General features: G+C 37.6%; 1 protein-coding gene across 2 annotated transcripts; it reads right to left on the bottom strand.

Moving 5' to 3' along the window:
* Window positions 1-211: 211 nt before the first annotated feature.
* On the bottom strand, window positions 212-12,589 carry SYT4 (synaptotagmin 4). 2 transcript variants are annotated; one of them, XM_052778712.1, is made up of 4 exons: window positions 12,058-12,589; window positions 8,452-9,260; window positions 6,763-6,883; window positions 212-3,668 (listed from the first exon to the last, which is right to left on the bottom strand). In XM_052778712.1, the coding sequence occupies exons 1-4, from the start codon at window positions 12,089-12,091 to the stop codon at window positions 3,361-3,363; spliced, it is 1,272 nt and encodes a 423-aa protein (XP_052634672.1). In that variant the 5' UTR covers window positions 12,092-12,589; the 3' UTR covers window positions 212-3,360. The 2 variants fall into 2 exon arrangements, with proteins under 2 accessions (XP_052634672.1, XP_052634671.1); XM_052778711.1 differs by having other exon boundaries at window positions 8,446-9,260; window positions 12,058-12,587.
* Window positions 12,590-12,798: the final 209 nt, after the last annotated feature.

The raw sequence follows: 12,798 nt of genomic DNA on the forward strand, positions 1-12,798 counted from the left end.
AAATGTAAGTATGCAGCAAGAAGCTAGGAATAAAGAACATGTGATATGCCTGGGTAGTATTTGGCAGAACAAGTCTAATCCACCTCTGTGAGAAGAGGAAGATTTTGCAAGGCAGATGTTTTTTGATAGAAGCATCAGAGAGTAGACCATGAATACAAACAATAGCAGAAATCTCTGGAAAAGATACATTGGTGGGATAATTGTTTTGGGATGGGATGAACAAAAGCAGCAGTTTATTCGTGTCTTACACACATGGCACAACATACAGAACCAGCACAAATAACTTACAAAATCTCATACACCATGCTTCCTCTCGAATAGCTTCTATTAAGTTACAACACCATAACGAATCAGGTATTTAGTTACGACAGATCTCCAGACATGGATAGTCTCACATTCAAGGAGTTATTTTTGTAAGCTACTTAGACAAACATCATTTTTTTACATGTTTAATACAGTACAGTATCCTTAACAGAGTTCAAGATATTCGCAATGAGAATTGAATACTTTATAAAACAGCAGAATTTCTCCTCTCAGTACAGGTCTACATTCGCTCCTGCCTTGTCTGGTTTACAGATGTGTTACAAGTCATCTTTATTCAACTTTCCAAGCTAAACATTGCTTTAAATGAAAAACAAAATTCTATTTACAGGTTTTTTTTAGATTTAATAAAAATGTCTTTGCTTCCCTTTCCCATTCCTACCCCCTACCCCCACCAACAACTGCCATTTAGCTGGTAGAAATATTAACCCTCAAGCTGCTATAGAAACTTGAAAAAAAAAATTGATGACTACTTGTTGGATGCAAAATGAAAGATGGTCACAGCCCATCATTAATTCATAAGGGTGGATTTTTTTTCTCCTAATGTCAGAATTTATGTCCATTGGAGACAGATGACTCCTGTCATCTGATTTTTAGACATAACGTACTACTTATGGGCCAATATACAAAACCTCCATTTTTTTTTTAATTACAAGCTGTCCCACTGTCTTTCATGCAATCACTTTCAGCATAAAGTTCTTTCCTTACTAGAAATTGTAACAGCTCTGGTTGTGTGGTACTGACCTAAACTCTCCCAGTCTCCATTAGATCAAACAATGTCTCCCTTTATCCATGGTCCCATTGACATTGCTGGGTTGACTCACAAGAAGAATTTTGCTCTGTGATTGCACTTCAAACCCCAGGGAAGTCTGTGGGCATCTTTCCTTTGACTTGGTGGCTTTGGATTAGCTCTGCTTCAATGTGGCTGGCAAACTCTAGCCCTTAAGCAGTTAATCAGCTTTCTAAAGAAATAAGCAAAAAAGATTCCTCTCCTTTATACATACAATACGCAGGTTTTTTACATTGAGCATTATCATAAAAAGCATGTTTATGTTATTTTGAAAGTGTATTTTTACAGAAATTTATAAACACTGTTATATCAAACACATTCTCAAAAACTGGAGAAAATACCAACACAAAATCTGGAAGAACCTCAATGGAATTCTTCCAGTACTATTTGTCTACTTGCATATTTCATATTTCAGTGTCCTTTACTGCAAACATAATTTGGCCATATGAGAACAGGCAAAGTCGACAACAATTCTCCAACAGTTTTGAACAGGACCTGGATCTGTTATTTAATGAAAGTACTTTGACATCCAATGTATGGGTTTTTACCTGGCATGCCCATTGTGTTACCTTTACTTGCATTGAGCTATACATTAATTCCCAAATAGTCTCATTCACTTCAGTGGGATTACACATGACAAAATGACGTATGCAAAAATACTGAAAATGGTTTTCTACTTTTTAAATCCTTCTTATGTCAACAACTAATTTCATTATATTCTTCTTTATATATATAGTAATTGAAAATTATGTAGGAGTAATATTTGCAAACAATTCTGTATCAGAAATCAGTGTACAAACTTTAGGAAATAATCTGCTTATAGTTGTGCTATAGTTCTGACAGCCTAAAAATCTATCTGGTATGACCAAGAGTAAATTTCGCAGGTCTAAATGCTTTATTTATATACTTGTTTATGTTACACTTGATACTTCCCCAGCCTGGCACAGTTTAAGTTTAAACATATATATGTCACACTAACATGAAATTAGGATGTTATTTGCCCTTACCACCACCAATTTTCAGTACAATCAGTAATGGACATTAATGCATATAATCTAAGTGAAATGCACTTTTCAAGTAGTTTGTCTAACATAATATTGAATAAATTACAATGTGAGCTTGGTCTCCTATCCTGCAAAAGTTTAAAAATGCATTAAACTTTGTACATTGGGTGTAGTCTTACTGACTGTAATGACATTAGTCACAGTTCAGGAAGCTAAACAGCAGAATAAGGTTTTGTTCTCTGTCTCACTATTTTGTTTGTTCTTTAATGAAACAAAAGAAGAAACAATTTTTCTTTAAGTATTACTGAATGGCTTAAAATATAATTGGTGAAAGGTCATTGACTGTAATATCCTGTATGTTACCTCATCTCAACAGAAATGCTTTGCCATGGCTTGAAATGCTTGAAGTGTAATCCTTGCTAGAGGAAAAAAACACAAGCCATATCTATTCCCAAATTGTAGCTATACTGTAACATGTACAGTCACCCGTAAAGGAGCCCTTTTAACAAAACAAGGTATGTTAACTTCCTCAACGATTTGTAGAATGTATCATCTGTTTCAGTCACTGTAATAAAACAAGTTATATATATACATATTAAAAAATCCAACTGTAAATAATTATACAGTATTTCCACACTTAAAACAACTAGTTGCACATGATGTGATATGTAAAGCAAATTGCTGAAAATCTCTTCAGTCTTTGGGATGATCAAAATATAAGTAACCAAAACTTACAAATAATGATTGAATTTTCATAAAAGAAGGTTTCTGATGGAGGGGCAGAAGGAATTTCCCTCCTATTCACCCTCATTCCCCATGGCTTTTACAGACCCAGCCCCTTCCCCAGTAAGCCACAGGCGGTTTTTTTTAGATCTAGCGATATATTTTAATGAGGTTATCTTCCTCTGTATAACAGTACTAATAAGTTTCCAGTGACTTTTTCATAAAACATAGTCTGTTCTTAGTGAAGTTTATAGTGCTTCAGAAGTTTCAGGCTATTTAAACTCCAGAAAAATATGAATCTGATCCAATTATGTTAAAATCTAATGAAATAGAAATTCCTTTATTTACTGTGAAAATTTAGTTACCTTCTGTTCTGATAATTCAATCCAGTTTTTGTTCCCCACCCCCCCAAAAAAAGTCTTGTAGTTACAAGCCTGTAATTATACATAGCAGAGAAAGAAAACTGCTCCTTGCCTATGGAAATATATATAGTTTTTCAAGTTCCAACCCCTCTCTAAGCTGCTAACCATCACACAACATATGCCATTTGGCAATTTGTCTCCTAGGATATTCACAAATTTCTTTCCAGTGCTCTCCACCTGTTCCTTCTGCTGAAGATCCCAAGGTTAACCGGCCAATGACTTCATTCCTTGACCCCCTATCTGAATCTAAAACCAAAAATTCAATGCTGATATCATCAAGGCCCTCACAAGGAATGTCAAAGACAAACAATTCATTGAACACTGCATTTGGGGTGCATTTCTTCACGTGGGTTTTCTTTTTAGAAATTCTCTTCTTAGCATGGTACAGGTTCACTTTGACATAAGGATCTGCAATGAAAAAAAAAGAGCACGGATCAGCTATTGAACAGTGGTGTTTAGAAATTCCTTGACCTAGTTAATGGTAAATTTTCATAACTTACCAACATAATTACATCACAATGAGATGTTTCAAGTTATTAAAGATGGTTCACCTCATCCAGTTTTTGTGTTTAAATCTGAATTAGTCCCTTTAAGCTCCCTTTATGGTCACCAAAGATGAAATCAAGACAGTCAGTGAAGTTTAGGCTGTGATTCATCTGATAATATATATAGGCCTCTCCTTCATGAGATAAATCCTGCCCTGTAGTCCGTTAACCCTAATAACATCTCTACTACATGCAAAGGTGGTCTGAAAGCACACAAAATTCTAATGGACTCTGACAAATATGTATAATTACATATTTATGTGTAACAGAAATCTGCTTTTCACACATTCCACCAGTAGGGGATAATCATTAGCGTTAATAAGACTCATGTAAGGAAAAGCATCAGAAAGGAGAGAATAAGCTCATGCTGAGAGAATGGATGAATGGATGTGATTCATTTCTGTTGTGGTTCTACCAAAGTCAATTAGCTTGACTAAATTGCTCCCACAAATTTTTACTGAACAAATTTAACACTAAACTTTAAATGTGAGGATATTTTGTTGTTAGGAAGTGTACTTGACTTTATGTCTGTGCTGTACTACCATTGAAGAAGGGAAGGGAAAATGTCCATATTTTTAGCTGTCAACCAACTTTAATTGTTTACATTCCTCATAATTATTCAACTGTTGCAAGATTCCTTTGCTATTGTCTTCAACAATGGCTATATTTCTTCCCTTAGAGGAATTCTAGAGAACGCTGTAAAAATCATCCCTTTCAAGCACCTTGGCATTTATTTCAGTGCAAATGTGGGCCTGTTTCCAAATTCTTATGGTGCAAAGGTGCAGCACAAAATCCTTTCTACTGAACCCAGTCAAACAAGACAGTCTATGTAAACAGTCAGCTAATAAACATCAAGAACAGTTAAGTACTTTTTTTAAAGAGTAAAATTAAAACTGAACCATATTTAGAAATGTCATGCCAGAGTTATCAAACTGAAATGGTCAGATGATGAAAAGGTTTTTTTTTCCTTGAACTGACAATAGTTTAACAGGAGTAAGGTATGATAGAATACATCTTCACTTTCATACTCTATCAGCATAATAAACATTTTGAAATAGGGTTTAATGTAATTAAAATGTTCATTGGCTTTGGAATTAATGTATGCCACACAAGCATTAAAAATATCAGAATCAATATTAATTGGTGAATTCATGCTGTTCATTTCTGTTTAAAGGACATTTTCTGACTGTTACGTCTGGCCAGCTACTAGATAAGGCTAGAATGTTCCTCTTGATTTTATTAGGAGACCTCAATACCAGTGATCAAGGAAACCAAGGAGGCTGTGGGAATGGAACAGCTTCTGAGTAAAAAAGTTCCCCATCTTCCTAAGGAGGTTGAGTTATGCAATTGTGTAGCTTACCCCATAGCAACACCATTTCACCCTCCTTCTTGTCCAAGTTTTATGTTGGACTGAGGGGAAAGTCACAGGCGAAATAAGGACTGTTGTGAGTGCAATATGTTACTGACTCCCAAATATCTATTGAACCTGGTCTTGCTGATGAGCAGCAAATAATGAAGAACTGTCTAAATGAACTAGGTGTCCAGGTGTAGCATTGCTGCCTGTACCTCTCAGAAATGTTATATTCTTGTTATAGCTAGCAAGCTTGTACTGAGGGAAGCAGAAAAAGCAAACAAAATTTACAGCTTTACTCATAAGAGGTGCATAAATAAATGTGTGGTTTGGATGTGCTATAGAGTCCAGGTGGCTGCTGAGACTAGGAGGGCTTTTGTTTTCAAGTTATTTTCCCACCTGGGTGAACCTCAGCCAGACTTGGTCTGTTGAGATCAGCTTGCTGTCATGTTGTGTTCATGAAACCTCCACTATCTGCTGTGACTTTGGGGTTAATTATTAAAAGAATGTATGCTCTCTTATAGTGGTGTAAACTGTTGGGATCCATTTATATCCTTTCTCCTTATCATATGTGAAAAAAAAAAATGAGATCAGAAGGAAGATTTCAAGAGGACTTCACCATGTAAATGGGAATTCTCTATAGCTTTGTTGTATTGGATCCAGCATGGGTTAACTTTCTAGGTAAATGGCAGTATTTCTTGTTATGAGAAGTAGAAAGACTCTATCACTGGCTGTAGTAATTATGATTCAGTGGTTCCCAAAACTACTACCTCTTCTGCTTCTTTCCAAAAAATCCTGTGAAATGAAAGAGTATCAGTCCTATACAGAATCAAAGCAGATGTGCTACTATTTGTATAGTCTTTTGTTGTGTACTGTTCTTTTGCTGTGGTTGTCTTATCCTTAGTATATTATACATTAAATTTTATTCTATTATTATGTTATCTAGCATTATTGTGCATCTAAGTGCAATTTTAGTATTGGCTTCAAAGGAGGTTCCACTGAATGCAAAATGGCAGAAGATCAGGAGAAGGGGGTGCAAAACCTGTTCCTCCTTAGTGCACCCCAAGTACAGCTCATGATAAAGCACGGGTGTTACGTTACAACCTGCTTCCAGCACTGGCATAGTTCATCTTTTCACCTTGCCAAATAAACGTTGGTGCTCAGTGGGCCAAATTCAGCACAGATGTAACCGGTTGCTTTTCTTGGTGCTAAGTTGAAATAAACCATACGATGATCTCACTCAATACTGATCTTCTATAAATAAACCAATTTTTTTGTCACAAATAAAAGCTTTTAGTATCTGCAAACAACATCCCATACTTATGGCAGATGGGTTCTGTTCAAGACAATCACAAAACTCATTGGTTTCCACTGCTAACAGATGTCATGGGGTTTTTTTAATGTGATTGAAGAACAAATTTGTAAAATACATACCCTGGAAAATAAAGCATCGACCTAGATATGAATAAAATGAATAGGCTGCAAATAATAGAAACACCATTTCTGCATTTATGGGATATTTTTAGTCTTTGAAATGCCACATTTCAGCTGTCTTCTGTCTGTTTGTTTTATATTCTTAAGGCACATTCATTAGTAAAACCATTACCTGATAATCCTGACACATCAGATTTAGGTAGATGCCTGGCTTTTAAAACAACCACAGTGAGCGTGTTTGTTGTAGACTGATAACAGAGAGAGATCAGTAATTCTCCACGCCCAGATGATTTCTGAGGAAATGAAAGGAAAAAGAAATAAGACTATTTATAAGCAATTATATTGACCAAGCTTTAAACCAGAATTAAGAAGATTTATGAAATGTCACATAACTGTATACCCTGAAATGGTGTAAAAGGATATAACTTATGGAGCTACACTGCTTTACATAGCAAATATAATTGTCCTCTACTGTAGTTATATAACTCTTCTTATGATTGGTTATTAGACTGAACAAAAATAAATAATAATTAAGTGAAAATATAGGTTGACATGACATCATTAGCTGCAGAGATTAGAAATGAAATCCTACATCCTGAGAAAAAAACTCAGTGAACAAAAAAGATCTTAAGCAAAACAAAATTCTGTAAAGATACATTAGGAAAAAAAAAAGAAAAAAAAGGTAAAACAAAATCTTCAGTAAAATGTTTTTAAACAGGATAGACTCAAACAGTTAGTGAAATCTCATCCCTGACACTTTCTAAAGTAGTATAATATACATGAAATAAAGATGAGATCAAAGACTTTCTCTAAGATTATTAGATGTGAATTTTCAGGTGTAGTTTATTTTACAGAAAGGACGAAGACAAGGGAAACAAGCAAAAGTAATACCTTATATACCAGAAAACCCAATAAGTTATCAATAAAATATCAGTGACATAGTTATAGTTGTTGCAATATAGTGATAGAATTGTAAAATAACAGTATTAGTTATAGGTATGTTGTCTGGTAGACATTTATTTGATTTGGCAGTATGCTTGCTCTTTGAAAACAATCAAATTGAAAGTCAATACACATTCCACTTCCTTAGTAGAGATTAAGAGATGTGTGTGTGTGATGCATGTGCATTTCTGTGGTTCAGCTGTGAAGGTTGTAAATGAACTTTGCATTCTGAAATGAGACAAGATGGTATGAAATATTTTTATCCCAGTGAAGTCAGTATGTTTTGCCCTTGACTTCAGTAAGTCTTTGGCTTCTCCCTCATGACTTACTATCCCTAGTAGAGCTGCAGCCTGTGTCACAATTCTTGAGAGAGAAGGTAGTAACAGCACTGAAGTGCAAGACTATACTACTGCATCAACAATATGGTCTCTAAGAGGTTCCAATTCCTTAACTGAAGACTACCTGCATTCTTTAAGAATCTGCTATAACCCATGTGGTTAAGTGAAAGATTTACATTGACTTCAATAAGCTTTAAGAAAGAATGATTTCAAACAGAAAAGGGAAGGGAAGAGAAGGGGAATAATATCTAAATCTTTGCATTCTTTCCTTTTAAAGCAAATTAATGTGGATTGAGGCCTCTTGACCTAAGGTAAATGGGTCCACTCAAACCTGCTGGACCGGCTGAATAAGCAAGTAGAGTTTAGGACATTAGCAAATTTTTGCAACATGCTCATTGTAATGTTCTTTTATTACACTTGTGTAATTGCTTCCTCATGGTGCCATTATGAAAGCATCTCAATGACTTGCATGATGAGCTTGTTCCCTTTTTTTCCCAAGATGGTAGCAGCATTACACAAGAATCATAGCTAGCACTAGCACAACACTTTTAAAATTTAAATAAAAAATATGTTACCCTAACATTTCTTTTGATGATCTCTCTGTCCATTAGCAGCCTTCCTTCTGACAGTTCAATTCCTGCAAGGGGAATGAGGACTTCTCCAATGACATCATCTCTGGAAAACCTGTCAAAGCTCAAGATCATAAAGTGAAGTGTTAAGTCTTGAATTTGGCTATAGGGGATCCCATAAAACGTGAAGGTCTCATCAAAAGCTGGGTCTAAGGTTTTTCTCAGCACTCTGGTTTTCACCTTGTGCTTTTTCTCAGGCAGGATTGTCATTTTGATGTAGGGATCAGAAGTCATTGACTGTTCATCCATTGCTGGCAGCCCACGTGCTTCTTTGATGTTCACTACAAATGCCTTTTTCTCGAAGTTGTACTCTAAGGAGAAAAAGAGAGTTCCTAGCTTGTCTTGTTTATCTTCAGATGACAGGGAAGTGATGGATTTTAAACTATCGGGGGATACTGAATCTTTCTTCCTTTCTACAAAGTGCTTAGGAGACAAATTTTCAAGATCTGGAGAGCTCTGGATTTTAGGGGTTGTTTTGGGGAAGTTGCCGTTGAGATCTCTCTTCTCCAGGTCAAGATGGAGAGAATTCTTTGGCATCGTTGATTTGTTCTTTGCTTCACTTTTCTCATCTGCTCCAAACTTCTTCTTACTGTTGAGATTTTCAGGGTAAATATCAACCCCCTTCAGAACATGGACAAACTTATATGGAGGGGTCTTATTGGATTTGGAAGATTTACGCTGGCAGCAGATCCAAGCGAAAAGGGAGACAGAGAAGACAAGGCCAAATGCACTAAAGATCCCAACCACTGTAGGAATTTCATCTGCAAATCAAATAAATAGCAACAAGCACATAAGCAGCAATGCCTTGGACTCTGTGTGATATTTAGTAAAGTAATAATTTAGTCAAACAAATTGACACGAGATGGTAATAGCAGCAGGATCGACAGGCTGAAAGTGCTTTGCATTGTACATATTGCTCGCCACCTGCAGGCATGAGTGTGTAGTCCCATACTAAGGCATGCTTGTTATGTTAGTATTTTTCCATACACAGAGTGTTTGGGAGGAAAATACTATTCCCATCCTAATAGTAATGACCATTAGTAATTGCTCGACTCTCTCATCCCTCTGTTTGTAGTTTCTGAGTTTATATGTCTGTGAGTAATACCAGCTCTTAGAAGGTTTCAGCTTTGAGTTTATGGATCTTTGTTGGTTAGATAAAACAGATTCTGAAATACGCATTACTTATAGGTACATCGTCTGCTTTTCACACTGTTTCCTAGAATGCTTTGTACACTCAATTAACTCATTTTTTATGGTCTGATCCCATAATTGCCTGGAGGTATCTCTTAAAAGAACTGAGTTTAATTGGAGGTTATAACACTCAACAGTTTCAGTGGGATTTTCAATACTTTGCAGGAGGAAGTCTGTCAAGAAAATTTAGAATAATTATATACCAAGTGTCTTTTCCAGATGGATGTGACATTGGGCAGTCACATGTGAGTCCAAAGCTGAAAAAAGTATTAAATGTATCGTTGATAACCACTAAGCTTTGCATTTAAGACACTATAAATCAAAGCTATGGGGACTTTACAGGAAGGGTCACTACTTTTTAGGAGTATATAAGAAAAACATTAAAACATAATTCTCTTCTACCATAGTATGAATCCTATACTTAAACTGTATAAAGAGAAAACTAAGCAAGTGTTACAACCTCAATTGTCATGTGGATACATTAGTTACATATAGAGTATCATTAGCCCTTCAAAGCATGCATCGAAGGGGCAAATGAGCACAACTAATTGGAAATCGAATTTTGCCCATAAGTAACATTACTAAGTGAGTTTAAACCTCCCACAATGTAACAGTCAGAGCTTAATCTTTATTCCCTGCAACAGTGGAAGACCAATAGAATATTAATGGAATGATATTGTTTATGCATAAAGGCAATTGTGTAACAGTTCTGGTTCTCTTGCAAATGATTAGCAGATCATTCTGGATGAGAAAAGCAAAACTATCCCCCTCTATGTATTACTAAATCAGTTTCACCCAGGTAAAAGCTGGGCATATATATGTGCTGCCGCTATACATTTGCTTTTTAGTCAGATGATTCAAAAAAACCCACAATACTATCAATCAGAGCAAAGTAGGACATAATGCTCCAGCACAGAAAGGATTGGGCCTGGCTATTAATTTCTGCTGACAATATTCATGTCACTTTCCCTTTGCCTACAAGCTGTATCAGTCTACGTACTTAATTGTAAGAAATTAATGAAATGACTGAAAATTATATACATAAACAAAAAGTATTTTTTCTAAGTTAAGCACGTGGCTCTGAGTTTCAAGAATTCCTTGGGCTGCAGAAATTTAAATATACATGGTATAAAGGTAGAGAGCAAGAAGTAATTGAAAACTAATCAGAATACTTCAATAGCTTTTAAGAAGGTTATGCACATTTACAATGCTTTTTCATGAGATGACAGACTTTTTATAGTAATGGATACTATGCTATATTTTAATTCTACAACTACTGAAAGCAGTGGTAGAATCAATTTGGTGTTTAAAATATTTATTATCTTTCTTAAATAAATAATTGGATAAGCATGATGTCACATGTGTGGTTAGAAACATCAAGTGGGTGGGGTAGGTAAGAAGATGAAATGGTTTTATATTTACAACTAATTATGTTGCAACCTGAATTTCTTGCTGTTGTCGTAATGTAAATCAATTGGTTAACATTCAAGGCAGTGTATTAATAGGAAACATCACCTATTGATTCTGGGAGAAGTTATTATTTCAGTTACGTGACATAAATCTGGAGTCACTTCACTTAAGTCAATCCTTGAATTAAACCACTGCAAAAGCAAATATAATCTAGGCTAGAGTCAATATTTGTAAAGCAGAGTTCAGAAACATTTCTACTTACTGCTTTTCTGAGTAAAGCTATTTATGTATCTATTTTATAAGTGCACATATATGACTGTTTCTGAAACTTCTGCTATCGCAGTTAATCACCCTACATCCAGTGCGTAGAAATGACAAAACTGAAAAGTTCATTGTTATCATTGCTATTCTCAGAGATCCCAGATTGATCAAGATGCAGCTGTTCAGCTAGAAACACAGGGTTCCTGTATTTTCATCTTCCTAGCAATGTCCTTTACAAGACTACCTTTCACTTTAACTAACAGTTGACAAGTCTTTCTCTACAAGAAGAAAAAAGGAATGACAATTATTCCCAGAATGGCTTGAACAAAGATTTTCTCTGTGGCACAAGATGCATTTACATCATTTAACTCCGAAGCCACGCTACTTTAACCAAGATAGAGAAAACAGCCCCAAACCCCTCTCACCCAAAAAACGCACCGACACAAACCTCTTCATCTCTCCCGGTGCTTTACCAGAGGGAAGGGGTAGGGAGGAAGGGAGAGACCGAAGGGAAAGCAAGCAAATTCACTCAACTTCGGAGACCGAAGAGAACTGGGGGAGATCAGGTTCCTCCCAACAGGCTGCGTGCTGGGAGGCGCTGGGTGGCTCAGCAGAGGCTGCCTGCCTGCACTTCTCCCGGGGAGGGGAGCAGCCCCCAGCCCCGCGGGCGGGGAGTTGGGGCCGGGACGCGCTTACCGAACTGCTGGCGGCTGGCCGCGATCGGAGCCATGTTGGCGGCGTGCGCTGTCCGCGGTGCCGGAGCCGCTGTCCGCGGTGCTGAAGCCGCTGTCCGCGGTGCTGGAGCCGCCGTCCGCGGTGCTGGAGCCGCCGTCCGGGGCGCGGGAGCCGCCTCCCCCGGTACCAAGCGACCTGCCCGGGGCGCCGAACGCGCTGCCCTGCTGTCCCCCGGCTCTCCGCTCTCAAAGCGCCCGGGCGACCGTCTTTTCCAGCGTGGTTTGGTTTTTTAAAAAACAAACCAAAACAGAAAACAAACAAACAAACAAACAAACCCCCAAACCCGGAGACACGAGCGGTGGGGAAGGTGGAGGAGGAGGCTGCGAGAGGACTGGAGGAGAGGGGGGAGGGGAAGCTTCGGTCCTCCCCTTTGCACACTGATTTGCAACCCCCTTCCTGTTTTGGCTCTTCTGAGTAGCTCCGCTCTGAGACTGAAGACGTGGTTGAAACCCAAATTGACGCAATCCTGACGCTACAGGGCTGAAATCAGCACCTTTCCCACCTCCCATCCCCCCTCCCCAACCACCACACCCTCCCTCCCTCCCTCCCTCTCTCTCCCTCTCTCCCTCTCCCCCCCCCCCCCCCTTTCTGGGGATTGAACACGCACTCATCGATTATTTTAACTGCCCTGCTGCAAGATATGAGCTCCCATCCTCCATCGGACACAGACAGTGAAATGCTAATGTCTGTGATTCAGTGCGC

This window comes from Harpia harpyja, chromosome Z (genome assembly GCF_026419915.1).
Source record: "Harpia harpyja isolate bHarHar1 chromosome Z, bHarHar1 primary haplotype, whole genome shotgun sequence".
NCBI classification, from domain to species: domain Eukaryota; kingdom Metazoa; phylum Chordata; class Aves; order Accipitriformes; family Accipitridae; genus Harpia; species Harpia harpyja.